General features: G+C 45.3%; 1 protein-coding gene across 1 annotated transcript; it reads left to right on the top strand.

The window, feature by feature from the left end:
- The first annotated feature begins 289 nt into the window (after nt 1–289).
- LOC147638391 (uncharacterized) lies at nt 290–15981 on the top strand. The gene is made up of 8 exons (XM_086798318.1): nt 290–426; nt 4819–5455; nt 5566–5648; nt 14350–14448; nt 14540–14638; nt 14753–14851; nt 14987–15085; nt 15229–15981. The coding sequence occupies exons 1-8, from the start codon at nt 352–354 to the stop codon at nt 15385–15387; spliced, it is 1350 nt and encodes a 449-aa protein (XP_086654444.1). The 5' UTR covers nt 290–351; the 3' UTR covers nt 15388–15981.
- The last annotated feature ends 368 nt before the right edge of the window (nt 15982–16349 follow it).

The following is a 16349-nucleotide window of genomic DNA, read 5'->3' as shown; positions in this document are numbered from 1 at the left end:
AAATATAGGAAAGACTTTTAATTTGAAGGCAATGTTTGTGTAGAGTGAGACCTATATATTTTTCTAGTTTTTTTTCTGCTTTTTTAGGAGTCGCGTGGCACAACCACCACATGCCAAGATTGTTTTTTTTCCTTTTTACTATATATATATATATATATATATATATATAAACATGTATCAAGTAGATGCGAGTTATCTACCAATATTACAAGCAGGTATGGTAGCATAGAAAAATATTTTCCCTAAACTAAGTGTAAATTTGAAAAATTAACCTTCATTTCCAATTTCAAAAATAAAAAATCTTCCTTTCTCCTTAGATAGACAGACGCAGTGGCGTGGTTAAGGACGAGAATGGATTTCGCCCCAACGTCAGTCTCGCGCAGGAGCTTCATGCAAACGATGCCTTCTCCGCTCGGAGCAGCACCGGTACTCACTCTGAATTGTCGAGGATGTCATTCAGTTTCTGATAATTGCTTCAGGCCACATTAAGATGCATTTTAGCCGTAACTCATAGCTCTGACCTGTTTTATGCGTGCGTGCGTGAGGTGAGAGGTGGGGAAGGTGGCGGGGGCGGGGGGGGGGCGTGGGATCTGAAGAGCTGTTACTCAAAGCTACTGTCAAGCAGGCAGCCTACGTAATGCTAATGTTTCTTCCATGCAACATGGGTTGCAATTTTCACTTGGTGTAGGTATTCCGTGTTATCTCTCACGCTACTCGTGTCTCTGAGCATGCTCGTGAGAGAGAGGTTATGGGTGAGAATGCACCAATGTATGGTGAGGGCCAGCCATGCCTCATGCTTATAGGGCACATGTTTCTATGTCCAATGCATTTCCATTTTCTCCCACAATGATGCTAGTCATAGGGACTGTTCCAATGGATGAGGACATTGGGAAACATGTTGAGATGCAAGATAATATAAAAGTCTCGTGACTTTAAAGTCGGCGACAAATCTATTAAGTTTGAGACATATCATGGGAACTATGATGCATCAAAGGTGCTTGCTTTTATTACCTAGTTTGATATTGCCTTCAGTGATGAGAATTTCACTAAGAAATCCATGATCCGGTAAGCACGTTCTTGAAAAGCACTGCTGCACATTGATGGCTTATTGAGAAGCTCTTCCCAATTCTTGTTAGTGTTAGTAGTCATCTCTTGTCCCTACTATATTACTTAGTAGGGAGTGAGGGCCATTGTGGGTGTGTCCGCAAGTGTAGGAGTTTCTCCATTTTTTTCATTGTCCATGTTTTTTTCCAGTTTTGCTAGGAGTAGGGGGACTGAATGAGCTGGCCGACTTGTTTTTTGATGGCCAACTTGCTTTTCTTTGCTGGTTGACTCATCATGTACTGGCCGACTCATGTTTTGTTGGCCGACTGGTATTTATCTAATCGTATGCTTCTCTTGTTGCAATCGGTTTGTTTTGCAATGGCCAACCAGCAGTCGTAGGTGGTATATATACCACACTTGTCTCCCACTTAGTCTTATACCGGCTTCAGGTGCATATAGCAGAGTTTATACAGCCTTCTTCTCTCTTTCATTTTTGTACTTTTTGCTCTCAGTACTTTCTCATTTTTGCTGTCCATTTTAACATGGTATTAGAGCCCCAGGTGGCTTGAAGATTAAGAGACAATGAGAGCATTTGAGATTGCTGTGTTTGGTGCCGATTGGAGTATTGTTGGGTTATTCGGGACGTGGAGAAGAAGGTAGAAGGTGGCATCACTGTTGGATAGTCACCTTGCATTTATTTGCAGCCTCTTCTTCATATTTTTTTAATCCCACCGACCCTCCCTTCACAAGACCAAGTAAACCCCCGAGATAGAAGATTTGCTCGAGATGGTAGAGAAACATGTGAAGATCCCCACTCTCTCGATGTTCCTCGTGGACCGACAGTTGGATGGGAACAACTATGACATCTGGAAGGTAATGATGGAGTGTGTCTTGGAGTCTTAATTGTGGTTGGAGTTCCAAGGTGAGAGTTAGAGGAGGAGGAGCTTTCACTATCCACTAGGAAAGAGTGGGAGGCTTAGGCACAGTTGTGGGATCGTGTCAATGCTCGTGTGCGTTCTTTCATCTTCTTTAATTGCGCATCCCAAGTGATCAACCACATCAAACACATGACGCTGGCTCGAGGGATTTAGAAGTACTTGGCTTCTTTGTACAATAGGGTATCGCGCATGAAGAGAATTTCTTTGGAAGTGCAGATGCGAGCGATGAATCCTGCGCAAAGTCTTCGACGATGCGAGAGCATATCATCAAACTCCAGGCTCTTCAGCACAGGAGGTTCTTCAGGCTGGGAAGGAGATATCATTAGAGGATATGGCCATCACTTTGCTGTCTCATCTATCCCCTCAGTACTCTGCTTTCTATTCTTCTTTGATCACCAGTGGAAGGCTCAACACCATTATATGGGAGGAGCTTGTGTTAAAAGTGCGTAGCGGAAAGCGTGAGACATAGGCACAGAGAGAAAGAAAACGAATCTGCATAATGATGAAGAAGCAATGATACACACAGTCCTATGCAAGGGGTGGTTCCCGTAAGTGAGGGCATGATGAGCAACTCCCCTGAGGGAGGACCCGGGCCTGGAAGCCCCTGTCAAGATGTCTACAAATGAGTAAGAGCTTGGCCTTATATAGCCCCTACTGGAGCTGGCCGACTTGCTCTAGAAAAAAGGACCCACGACTGGACAAAATAAACATGTGATAAATGGGTGGCCAACCCTACAACCAAGGGCCCTGAACAGAGGAAAAAGTATGGTGCTCCCCGGGATAAATCTGGGCACCCCTGATACACAACTTGGGCACACTACCAGGAGATGAATAATGCTAACACCCCCTCTCAGATCCTGGGAGAAAACTGGCCCAAGGAGCTGGAAAAGGAAACCTCCAAAGCAAGTCGAGAAGTCGATTTGCTCTCGCCTCTACCACTTACTCCAAGAAACTGCTCCCGATCCAGAAGTCCAACAAAATCCAAAAAATGAACTGCTAGATATCCATATCTCCAACCCAATTCCCACGCAGCCATGGGAAAGTATTACAATGGATTTCATTGTGGATTTACCACGGACCCCGAAGGATCTTGGACTCTTTTACACAGGAGGGAGATTGATGGATGGAGTCCGACTCCACGGTTGGAGTGACTCAGATTGGGGAGGAGATCCAGACACGAGGAGATCTACTTCAGGTGACAGTTTTACCCTCGGCTCAAGAGCAGTTTTATGGAGGAGTAAGAGGCAGCCATCTTTTGCCTTGTCGTCGACAGAGGCAGAGTACCGGGATGCTTGTGGTGCTTGCTAGGTGGTGAGGGTGCAGAGGTTACTTGGCAGGATTGGGTTTCCACTGGTGGAACCCATGGTCATCCAGAGGCACTTTGTTCGTGAAAAGATCGTTGTTGATGACATCTTGCTAGAGTTTTGCTCGACGGAGGACAGTGCAGTGGACCTCTTCACGAAGTCGCTATCTCAAGCGTTGCTTCGGGGGCACTCCAGCTCCCTGGGGTTGGTTTCACAGCCAGGAGCTGAGAGGGGGTGTTAGAAGTCATCTCCTGTCTATACATATACACTAGGGCCTCTGTTGTGGGTGTGCCCACCCGTATTAGGTGTTTTCTCATTTTTCCCCACTCTCCATATTTTTTCCTCATTTTTTCCTATTTTTTCTTGGCTTGGGTGGTTGCCCTGTGTTGGTAGGAGGACCCATTTGGCTGGCCGACTGTTCCTTCGGGTCCCTGACCTCAGATATGTGCTGGCCGAGTGGAGGTTTTGGCTGGTCGTGGAGTTTCAGGCCCTGTCGGCTGCCTTTCTACAGGCCGATTGGGGCCATATAAAATGGCCCCCTTGCCCCTTGCCATTGTATTCATCATGTTTTCGGGATTTTCCTTGTGTATATAGAGCAGAGTTACACGCCTCTCTCTCTCTCTCTCTCTCTCTCTCTCTCCTCTCTCTCTCTCCATTGCTGTATTTTTTCTGCACTTGCTCTTGTGTTCTCAGATTTTTTCTTCATCTCCGCTGTGCATCTTCGGTGGGAGCTCCAAAGGTGTGATCCATGTGTAGTGGGTGTAGAGACTGAGAAGATCTAACTGGATAACCTGGTTGGTGTCCTCATGAGAGGTGGAGAAAAGGGGAGTCCAAACTGTACTGAAGGGGTGGGAGGCGGTCTATGTGAAGCCCATATCTTGAGAACTAAGTGGAAACTCGGGCATACCATATTCAGGGTGGCCCTCAAGTACTAGCTGTCTCGAGGACTCCAAGGCACCTATGGGGATCCATGTGACTGATGCGATGGAGGTATGTGACTGATGAGAGAAAGAAGAAAGAAAGAAAGAAAGTTATATTAACGTCCACGGGAGGCCGAATCCGACCTATGGGACAGATCAGGTACATCCATTTACATTCCACTCTGGGTATCGATGCCAAAGAGGCATAAAACTGAAAAAAAAAAAACTCAAAATGAACTCTTAAGACTCTTAAGAGTTTAAGTTACAATGGGTTCTATTGCATCTAGTTCGAAATTGAGGTTCAAAATAAAAATAGCTATATTTCATCCATGGATGGATTTGCTCTTGAGGGGGGTGGGGTACGGAATTCTTTAATGATTGCTTGTCCTCCTCTGTATATTGCCCATTTGCCATTCTTTCTTGCTTCTTTAACTTTATTCAGCTCTGCCGATTTGTTCTTGAGTTGTAGCGGGGTGAGTTCATCAGCTATCCATACCTTTGTCCCTTGGAGAGACCTTGTTTGCTTCATCACTGCTATGAGAGAGAGAGAGAGAGAGAGAGAGAGAGAGAGAGAGAGGAAACAATGTTTTCATTTAAATGATCAATTTTCAGGGAGTCAGATTTCATCCAATAAGGCGTTTTCATATTTTTGTCCCGAATTCTACACAGTGTGATCCATGTGCAAGAAAAGCATTTGCCTTGATATGGGCCTTGCAGTCCTTGGGCTCCTCAAATTCACAGATGTCTTGGAGGAGATATCCAGATGTGTCAGTGTATGCCTCAAAAGCACACATGAAAAGTTCTCCAGACAGAGTGGTGTTTGAGAAAGGTATATTTGAGAACAATGTCAATGTAGAAGAAAGAGAAGAAATTGCACGAAGCCTTGATGAAGGGCCAAGTGATGTGGAAGAGGTTGGATTGATACCGCAGCAATGGAGGCTTTTACAAGTTGATCTCCATAAAACAAAAGCTGAAAAGAAACTAGAATTGCGTTTACAGGAGCTAGAGAATGTGAAGCGCAAAACATTAGAATCTCAGCTAAAAAGGCAGAAGATTGGAGAAGTTTCCAAGTTATGTGATGAAAGTGATGAGGGTATCACTCCATCTGATCAGGAAGCTGTTCTTGGAAGACTGAGTCTGCCCTGTATTGAACACGATTCGGTAAGCTCAGAGACAAGTGCAAGGTCAAATGTCGAAGAAAGCAATAGCATTCAGAAAACCTCTCTGACTGCTCAAAGAAAAAAGCTTGGTATGTGGTTTGCTTAGGTTGCATGTGTTTTTAATAAAGGGGGCTTCTTGTATGTGCTTTCCTAACTTGTTTTCTCCACTCTAAATTTTGGAATTTGGTGTCGTAGGAAGATTCGGACCTTGATCTGTTGTTCACTAATGATGAAAAGGTTTGGTTGAAAAGGAGTTCGCCAGATTTAACCAAAATAAATTGTGTAAGTTGTGCTCGGAAACATAGTTTGTTTAAGATGGCTAAATTTTGTGTTTGTTGCACAGTTTTGTGTCTGCTTGTGTGTGTGTGTGTGTGTGTGAGAGAGAGAGAGAGAGAGAGAGAGAGAGAGAGAGAGAGAGAGACTGACTTACATTAAACTTCTACAAAGGACCCAAAGGGTTCACGAGACCAAAAAGTAGTACAATGGATCCCTGTGAATATTGAGCCATGGAAAAAACTGAAACAAGAATAACCTACTATGATGTAAACATGTGAGAATGAAAAGGTAATACACGACAGCCATGTGGCTGAAGCTTGTGATGTGGTATGAGTACATGGCAGCAGTATTAATGGAGAGACGGGGGCCCTATTATCTATATGGGGGCCTTATCAATGACCTTGTAGTGACCTTCCAAATCCACAGATCGCGGCAGGGCATTTCAGATTTCTGGAGAATCTTGCAGATTTAAAGTTGGCATGCAGGTGGGTGCCTTCTGTTGGGCCGAGGGCATCCAGTGCACTGAAGCTGAAGTGCTCGAGTTAATGTGACCTCTGGGAGCTGTAGGAGCTCCAGAGCTGGGAGGCTGGACCCTATCCTTCTCCTCTTTAAGTAGGTCTTGGTGCCTCTGCAGCTCCATCAAGTAAAGTCCTAGGCATTGCTGATCTGGGAAGTCCATGATTCTGGAGAGGAAACATAGATGGCTGATTCCAAAAGACGGAACTCGGCCTATGAGACAAATCAGTGTACCTGTGTGGGGTATCCTCTGTCATCCCAACAAAATGAAAAAGTACTGAACTTAAAAAAAAAGCTGAATCTGGGTGTGCAATAAGTACAATGAGTGGGGGGGAGGGGATGGAGCTCTACTACTAGGAGAATGCAAAGCTATATGCATGGAGTATACAATCATGATATGCAACCTAGCTAGCTCCATCTTGTACCATACTGGGGGTATAAAATGGTATACATCAATGAAGGGGGTGTCCACAGCTCCCTGAAGAACATGCCTGGGTCTGCTCTGAAGCGAGCCAGTCGCTCCGCACCCTCTCTGTGAAACTGAGCTCTGATCTCTGTCATCTCTCTCTGGTATAGGCGTGGTGTGTGAAAGCCAGGTGTCCTCTGTCGCTTGTGGGCTCTGAGTGTCTCTGCTCTCTGGAGAGTAATTCCCTGCTGTGTAGGGGCTGGGAGTGGGATGGATCTCTGAAAAAATGTAGTAATCTGTCTGTCGTCCCCCCTCTGGAGCTGTCTGAGCCTATAATGATGTCTCTCTGTGACGCTGTATGTCTAGAATGAATCTCCCCAGTATGCGCTCGTCTGCTGCCTCAAAGATCTGGCGTAGGGAATGTGGCTCTCTGAATAAAATGGGATATCTCTCTCTCATGGCTGTATATGCTCTGCATCTGCATACATAATGCTCCTCACTCTCCACCTCCTCTCTGCACAATTTGCATACCCTGTCCTCTCAAGGGATCTGTGCTGCTCTGCCAGTCTTGATCTCCAATGGATGTGATGAAACTCTAAGCTGACCAATAGCCACTCGGGAGCCGTGTGGTAAAAAGCCCTCCATGTATCTAGGCCTCTCTATAAATCCATCATCAGTGATACTCATGAAGTGATCTCTTTAGTATAGCATCTTTGGTGGAAGAGGCTGTGTAGGCGATATCCATGTCTCTCGTGTATAGAGCTGCCATAGGTCCTGTCTCAATACTCTGTTCCTCTCACTATGAGAGAGAGAGAGCTATATTAAATGTCTTCAAAAGACCATGAGGTCTATGAGACATAAGGGAGTACAAAGATTGTGTTACAAAAAAACTGGTAAACAGATGAAAATGATAAAAAGGCAATAATACTGCCTAGCTTAGAGAGAGAGAGAGAGAGAGAGAGTTATATTAAATGTCTTCAAAAGACCCAGTGGGTCTATGAGACCAAAAGTGATACAATAGTGTCCATGTAATCTCATCATGGTACAAAAGAAAACAAAGATGAGAGCTATGAGCTGGGCATGTCAAATCCGAGCCATATGATACAAAGTGGGACCATCATCATCATACAACCTATGGAGTTAACTAACCCCCTGGTAGGAGGAGGGGGCCATCAAGGATATTGAGCATGGGGTTAGCTTGTAGAAGGCTCTGTAGATCCACTCCATTGGGCGTGTGAAGGTGGCTCTGTGCCTCTCCAAGGTCTCAAGCTGGGGGCTGATGTCTATGTTGCTTTGCAAGGTCTGTTAGAAATTGTGCATCTCAGTGTATTTGGGCTTTCCCTATTTTATGGGATTTTATCTATTTTCTTTAGGAAGTCATGAGCAGTCGGCTAACTTTATGAGCTCCCTCACTTCACTATAAAAGGGGCTTCTCATATTCACTTGTTAGTCAAGCTATTCGAAGCATAGTGCAACACTTTCTTGCTGGCTATTGCCATTTTAAAGCTTCATGCTATTATAAAAGGTGATCTTGTCCACAAGCTCTCTCCTTTGCTCCCTCTTCTCTCTATTGTTTTGTCTATGCTTCTGCGTGTGCATACTCCAACATGGTATCAGAGCTTAGGTACCTGGCTGCCTTCTACATTGCGAGCCCCTTGGTATGTTTTCTGGAGTTCACACCAGTGGCTGCGTTTTCTGGAGTTGATAACAGTCGCTGCGTTTTTTGGAAATCAAAACTGTGGCTGCGTTTTCTGGAGATCAACATAGTGGCTGTGTCTTCTCATCATAGCTGCGTTTTCTCTCCCGGAGGCTTCTCACTTCTGCGTTTCCTCTTCAAGCTGCCCTGCTACATGCATTTACAGCAGTTGTGTGAGATCTAAAGGCTGTTTTTACAGCGTGGACTGCAGTGGAAGGCGTTTTTCGCGTGTGGTGCATCTTGACAAGCGGCCCCAACATCTCTGCTTCTTCCCCGGCTTACCCTCCCTCTAGTTGGGTGTTCCCGGTGAGTTTTGGTGGATTGTTTTGCTGTTGTACAGCCTCTTTCTCTCTCAGATTTGAGAGGGGGCTAATTGGTCGTGGTGCCTCTTTTCGTTGGAAAGTGCTCGAGAGAAGTCTTGGAGTGCTAAGATTTGTGTACTTTGTTGCTGTGGATATGGCTCCCCCCTGTACGAACAAGGATGACAAGTTGGATGGAACCAACTATGCCCATTGGAAGTTGAATATGTGGATCTGGTTCATCCACAAGGGTTTATGGGAGATTGTTCAGGACACTGAGAAGAAGTCCGAGCGTCCTCAGAACTCGAGGAGGTGGACCCAAGATCAAGAGGACGAATTCTTTGTGGAATTACAAGACTGGGAGAATCGTGATTCGAAGGCGTATTCAGTGCTTGTGTGGACCATCACAAAGGTCTCACTGGCCGTGCAAACTCTTACCAATGCTCATCAAGTATGGTCCAAATTGGAGGATCTCTTTGCTCGAGATTCGTCGGTGAGGGCAATTACTTTGCAAGGGCAACTCTATGGTCTCTTATTTCCTGCTGGCAGTTCTATGCAGTCGTTTCTCATGAAGGCCAAAGTTATCCATAACGAGTTACTGGCAATGGGTGTTGCATTGTCCTCTGCTCAGTTGGCTACACTTATCCTCACTAAGCTTTCCCCGGAGTATGATGTGGTTTCTCGAGCTTTGCGGTGCTAGGTCACAACCACTCAATTGGATTTTGATGACCTTAATTCCCTACTTCGGGGAAGAGTCCGTCCTTGGTTTTCAAGGTAAGATGAAGGTGTCGCTTAAGAGTTAAGATCAGGCACTTACTTCAGTTCAGGAGAAAGGTTGGAGTCGTTGCTTCTCATGTGGGAAGAGAAGACATTTGTCCAAGGATTGTTTATTCAAGAAGAAGGACAAGTCTTTATCTCAGAAGAAGGGCAAAGACACGACACACGACAGTGATACAGATACTTCTAGTAACACATCTAGGGCTCCTAGGGCACTTTCGGCTCGTGAGGACCAAGATGGTGTACTTCTCTAGTATACATGCAGTTTCCCCCATGTGCTTCTAGCCAAAGGAGGCTTGTGGGCGGGAGAGGAGTCTGGTAGTAGCTCCATTTTTTGGTGCATGGGAACCCGTGAGTCGGAGTTGCAAGCATGAAAAATCTGACACGACACGGTCATCTTTGGTGTTGCAAAGATTATGGACTGGATTTGTTCCGAGCTCATTGTTTGAGGCTTTTGGGGCGTGATGTGTTCACAGTCCACTGCTGGGGATTATGAGCGTAGTGTGTCCAGCATCTGATCATCTTATTCTTGGAGTTCAGTGCACACTTGTGTGGGAATTCAGCGCCAAGCAAAGTTCCTTGCTGTTCGTGGTTGCATTTTGTTGCAAGGAAACAGGTTGGCGGGTACTCTCTCCGGGGTGATTCCGGTATCTGCATTACTTGAGGGTCCATGGTTGCATCTTCATCAACAACTGATCTTCTTCAAACTCTTGCACACTATGAGCTGCAGAGGGGGTGTTAGAAATTGTGCATCTCAGCGTATTTGGCTTTCCCTATTTTATGGGATTTTATCTATTTTCTCCTACTTTAGGAAGTTGTGAGTAGTCGGCTAGCTTTATGATTAGTCGGCTAGCTCCCTCACTTCACTATATAAGGGGCTTCTCGTATTCACTTGTTAGTCAAGCTCTTCCAAGCAAAGTGCAATACTTTCTTGCTGGTTATTGCCGTTGTAAAGCTTCATGCTATTATAAAAGGTGATCTTGTCCACAAGCTCTCTCTCCTTTGCTCCTCCTTCTCTCTATTGTTTTGTCTACGCTTCCTCATGTGCATACTCCAACAAGGTCTAGGGAGTATGGGATGTCAGGCTTGTTGTAGTACCGTGGCCCGATCTAGAGTCACACTAGAGTGGGGTCTAGCGGGGGATCGAGCACTCCAGAATCTGTTGCTGCTGTGGGTATGTCATCCGTGGATGATGTGGCATCCTCTCGTGGCCGGAAGAACCGAGTGAGTCATTTGGGCTGGGGATCGGGGTGGATGTCGCCCATGGGGTCTCGACACCCTAATGAGAGAGAGAGAGAGAGAGAGATTAAGCATCTACTAAAGACCCAATGGGCCTATGAGACCAAAGTGATACGATAATGTCCATGGCATATCTCATCATGGAATGGAAAATAAAACAGAAAAAAACATAAACATAGCTATCTCATTGGGGTGATACAAAACTGTCCATGGAAACTCATCATGGAATACTAAGAACATAGAAACATGAGAGCAACATCAGCTCTGAGTAGATGGTATACCACTCTCCAAAATATTAAGCATGGGGCTAATGAGTACGGCCGAGAGGTCTCCCTAAGCTGTCACGTGGAAAGGTAGCTCGATGGCGGTGGAGCATGTCCTGGATTTGGAGCTGATGAGGTGATCATGGCCGACCAGGGGGGTGGGGTGGGGGGCGGGGGGGCGTTGGCCATGCTGGAGTGCGGAGGCTCGGTCCGAGGTAACTCCTCTTGGGCGAGGTAGGTCCAGAGTAGCTCGTGGAGGGTCCACAAGATCCACTATATCGGTGTCCACCTCTTGGGTCCGGAAGAAATTGGTGATGGTTGGCTGGCGAGGGAGGGGGCGGGTGGGTTGGGGCCGAAGCTCTCTCAAGAAGGTGTCCCTGTGTCTGCGGAGCTCAAGCAGGAAGAGGCCGAGGCAACGCTGGTCCTAGAAGTCAATGATCCTGGAGAGTGGACCATATTCCTCGTGAAATAGACAGTGAAACCTCCCGCGGATCTCATAGTATATTGGGCAGCGGCATATGTAATGCTCCTCTGTCTCAACCTCTGTGTGGCATAATCGGCAGATCCTCTCCTCTCTGGGTCTCCGTATGAGCTTCCCGGCTTTGAAGATGCGCTCAGCTCTACCTGTCTCCACTCTAAGGCGGTGGGATGAAACCTGTATTTGGCCAATCGTTATCTGCATGGCATGGGACATGTGAAAATTCAAGTAGCCCGGCTGTTGGATGAATCCATCCTCAGTGAGTGTGAGGAAGTGATCTCTGTAGAAGTGCATCTTCGTGGGGAGCTCCGGAGGTGTGATCCATGTGCAATGGGTGTAGAGGCTTAGAAGATCTAACCGGATAACCCAGTTGGTATCCTCGTGAGACAGCCGGAGAAAAGGGGAGTCTAGATTGTACTGAAGGGGGGGTAGGCGGTCCATGCGGAGCCCATATACTGAGAACCAAGTGGAAACTAGTGCATACCATACTCCAGAGTGGCCCTCAAATGCTAGCTGTCTTGAGGACGCCAGGGCAAGCCTCGAGTATCTGTGGGGATCCATGTGACTGATGCGATGGAGGTATGTGACTATTTGGAAGAGTGCATCCACTACCATCGGGGCTGCAGCAGCAAACTTTGCCTGGATAATCTAGTGTGGGACTGATGGTTTGCTACGGATCATACGGGAGAACATCATGACCTGAGAGAGAGAGAGAGATTTACATTAAACGTCTACAAAAGACCCAAAGGGTTTTTGAGACCAAAAAGTAGTACAATGAATCCCTGAGAATATTGAGTCATGAAAAAACTGAAACAAGAAACTAGCTGTCACGTGCCCGCTCATGCCATGGCTAATCTCCAACATAAACAGCCTTAATCCTTGGTCAATCATCAGTTAAGAGAGGAGTTAGTAGCATTAACATCAGCAACATCAGTATCAGATCAGTAGTATCATCATCATCATCACCATCATCATCATCATCAACATCACCACCAGCATTGGAGGATGTAGGAGACTAGTTGGCAGGCCATACAGCAGCAGTTAACAGCTAGCCTTGGGACCCTAGCAGCAGGCGGTAGTAGTATGTTGAAGACCGGCATCAGTTTGGGCACATCATGCATGAACCACAGCATTTAACAGGAGAAAAATCAAGAATATGCATGTCCAAAGCTGGCCAACAGCAGTTCTGTTGGCTGACCAACACTCCAACCCAGTATATAAGCATAAAGTCATTAATCAGCAAATCCAAGTCATTCATTCATCACTTATCTAAGTCATTAATCAGCAAATCCAAGTCATTCATTCATCACTTATCTACCATAGAGTTAGTAGACATCATGTAGGGGCCAGAGGTCAACCCCTTTGGGGCTGACCAAGGGACTCAGCCATGCACATATAATCAACAACCTTTTTGTACCATATAAATACAAAGGAAAACCCTAACACCAATCTCTCTCTTCTTCCCTCTCCTCTGTCTTAATCATGTTCATTCGGCATCTTGTTCTTAATCAAGCTTAGGGCTGTGGATCAGTACAGCAAAGGCTTCTGCGCATGCAACATTACTAAGCATAGTCCCAAGGAAGGTGCACAGGTCGAGCATAAGAATGCAACAGGGTAGTAGATGGAGTGGTGTGCAACAAGCAAAGCTAGAGGAAGCGTTCCCTGAAGGTATGTATGCATAACCAGTACATCATTAAGCTCTCAGATCATTTCCAAAGGCCTAGCAACAGGCATGATCAATTTCAACAGGTGACCCACCGCTGTGATAAGGGTAAGGGAAAAACAGGCATAGGGATAGCAGTGGAACAGATGCTCAATTCTTTAGCAAGACTTGGAAGTGTGGAGATTAGGAGTGGAAGGTGTTCAGACAAAAATATCAGTCAAAGTCAAAGTCAGTTAAAGTAGCAGGTCAAAGTCAAAGTTAGTAGTCCAGGGAGTAAGGATGACAGAGTGTCCACCCCGTCATCAAGTTTAGCAAGAGGGTATGTCACGTGCATGCCCGTGCCATGGCTAATCTCCAGCATGAACCTTAATCCTTGATTAATCATTAATTAGGACATCAATTAGCAGCATTAACATCAGTGGCATCAGTATTAGATCAGTAGTATCATCATCAGTAGCCTCATCATCATCAACACCATCATCATCATCATCAACAACATTACCATCAGCATTAGAGGATGTAGGAGACCAGTCGGCAGCCATACAACGGTAGTCGACAGCCAGCCCTGGGACCCTAGGAGCATGTGGTCATGAACCACGCAGGCTGTGACTATAGGAAGGACATATGGTTTGGTACAGCCCTACTGCTGTTTGGGAAAGGGTTGTGAGATCCATGGTTGAGATGGAGAAGACCTTTTCAAGCAGGGAGGTGTCGTACAGGTGTGCCTTCTCTATGGAATGCTTTGCTGTAGTAACGAAAGTTCTTATTTGGAAAGTCCTGGGTGAAAAGCTAAAAGGGATCCTATTGGTAAAGGATTCGACAAAGTTGTACTTTGTACTCAAATTTGATCAAGTAAAGAAATACCGCAAGGGGCGCCACTACGTTTTGGGGCCAATCGGTGTCCTTGTACTATTTGCAGGAGCGCTCTAGCTTCCCCTGTTTGTTTCCCTTTTTCAGGTTCCCATGGGTGATGAAGTGTTTTGTGTGCGAGTGTTTGTTCCACCGCCCGTCAAGTTTTTGAAGGCCGGTTTCAAAAGGTGGATGTGGTGGGACGTGCGTGAGATGGATGTGGGAGGGGGGGTTGGTGGGGTATGAGTGTGCGTATGAGTGCCCGATGTGTGGGTCTAGGATGGCCATGCACGTGTGTGCGTTCTTGCTCAGGTGCATACAGTCAAACATGTAATAAAACTTCACTCATAAAACCTTGGTCTAAAACTAGGCACTTATGTAGATAGATGCTTATTGCAGCTACAACGTTGATGCACATCAAACTGGTTTGGATGTAAAACCCAGCAATTTAAGGAGCATTGTCTAGAAAGTTGAGGCATTTTATGAGTACGCTCACTACAAACTTATTGGTGATTTTACAGGAAAAATGGCCACCACTGCACGCGTTGGTAGCTTCAGGCCAGTTCTTTCTTTTGGATGAGTTTCTCAAGTCCGACATAGATGTCAATGCTTATGATGAGGTGATTTCTTTCTCATAATAATGCCATTTCAAAGCTTCAAGTGGATGATCTCCATCCTTATCACCAAGTTCAATGGTGGCCAACTGGGCAGGATGGATACACTGCAGTACACAGAGCAGTGTTGGGAAGGAAGGAGACTGCTGTCAGCCAGCTTCTGAGATCAGGGGCAGATGTGAATATATATGATAAGGTGAGCTGCATACTTTCCAAAGCAGACACCATAGACACTTTGGCAAGATGGACATGGTCGTAGTGTACCCTTGTATAAATGTAGGTATTGAAGCATCTTTTGTATTGGCATTAGGATGGTGCCAGCTTGTTACACTTCAGTGTCCAGATGGGCTCTCTAAACTTGGTGAGGCTGTTTATGAAATATGGGGTGGATGTGAATCACGCTGATGAGGTATTTTGTGAAACTTAGCTTCCGTGCCTAGTTTTACACTGTGTCCCATCGTGTGTGTAAAGACCACCTGGTTTACTTGTATATTTGGTGAATCTTAGTTCTCATGACTTCATTTCACTTTTGTGTATATTGCAGTATGGATGGACTCCTCTCCATGTTGCTGTCTTGACTGGTAGGGAAGACATAGTGAGACATTTACTTGTCAGTGGTGCGGATAAACAGCTAAGAACTAAGGTTGGCTGTCTTAGGTGTTTGCCACTGTAATTATCATGTGCTCTTGTCTTTTCTATGCATTGTTTTACAAGAGACTGGTGCGTCTTCTTGATGAGAATGTTGTAATTTTCTTGTGCTAACCTGCCTTTGGAATGCATGTGCAGGATGGACACACCCCTCTTGACATATGTCTTGCATTAGGAAAAGGCTTTAGAACGTATGCTGTAGCAAAAAGCTTAAAAAGACTCCCGAAGGTAGATAGGCCAACTGCTGGTTTGGCAGACGAGGGTGAAGATAATGTGGAAGATATGCAACGCTCATAATCCACGAAACTCTTCGTTGTAGGGCATCTTGTAGTGGAAGCTGTCTAACTTGCAGTCTTGTATCATGATGAAGGCGTGCATGTATGAGGAAATGTGCCATGGATATGTAAGCTAAGGCACCTGAATTCTAGATATGATGCTAGGCATCGATCAATTGGGTTGATTAAAGCAATGGCAGCCCAGATAATTGGAGATTATATTCAAAGGTTGATTACTAAAGAAAAAAGGTTGTATGGAAGACCATTGCATGATCTCAACAGTCACTACACATGCATCAATCACATGTGGATGATGGATGTGACATCTCTTCTTCCTATCTCGTAACACAGCAGTCATCCTTGATGCTTCACCAAACTTTTCTTTTCTTCAGCTTCTCAAAGTGTGCAGTTACTGGGTTGTGTTTAAACCACTCCACTAGCTGCTCTTGCTCAGAGAGAAAACTTGGTAGTAGGATCAGGGCAAGCCACACATGAAACCGTGTGATATGTATAAAAAAACATTCTTAAAAAAAAAAAAAAACTTGATCCAGTTACGTGGATGTCATGGCCATGCATGGACCCATGCCATCAAGAAATATAATGCATTTTTTAGTCACTCCATTGGGACTCGATCCGGTTACGAAATTTATATTTGCATGTTTGATATGTGCACAAGTGCGTAAAAAAGAACTAATGCATTGTAGACACGTGGCACCATGTGGTTGGCTAAGGCTAAAACCCTAACCATAGTACTCAATCGAGTTCCTTTAAATGCTCATTTTCTTCTTAATTTTCCTTATTGAGCACATGTGTTTGTCTTAATCTTGCTAGAGCATCATTAGTGTCTTAATTTCAAATAGGATCTTGCTTAGGCCAAAGCTTTCTCCACTCCCCCTTCCACTTACACTTAGGCTTTTGTTTTTCACTTGGCCAACATCTTGTCCCGTCTGTATGGAGTCTGTTGGATAGCTTATAGCTTACATT

This window comes from Cibotium barometz, chromosome 5 (assembly GCF_041138505.1).
Source record: "Cibotium barometz isolate CiBa-2024 chromosome 5, ASM4113850v1, whole genome shotgun sequence".
Classification (NCBI taxonomy): domain Eukaryota; kingdom Viridiplantae; phylum Streptophyta; class Polypodiopsida; order Cyatheales; family Cibotiaceae; genus Cibotium; species Cibotium barometz.
The sequence above is the reverse complement of the archived record's forward strand: the minus strand, read 5'-3'. Positions and strand labels throughout refer to the sequence as shown.

Excerpts from the sequence above, each read along its gene's own strand:
- LOC147638391 (XM_086798318.1), top strand. The coding sequence starts at position 352 with ATGGATTTCGCCCCAACGTCAGTCTCGCGCAGGAGCTTCATGCAAACG. Across the intron at positions 5,649-14,349 it reads ATTTAACCAAAATAAATTGT|GAAAAATGGCCACCACTGCA; the intron begins GTAAGTTGTGCT and ends GTGATTTTACAG. Across the intron at positions 14,639-14,752 it reads ATGTGAATATATATGATAAG|GATGGTGCCAGCTTGTTACA; the intron begins GTGAGCTGCATA and ends TATTGGCATTAG.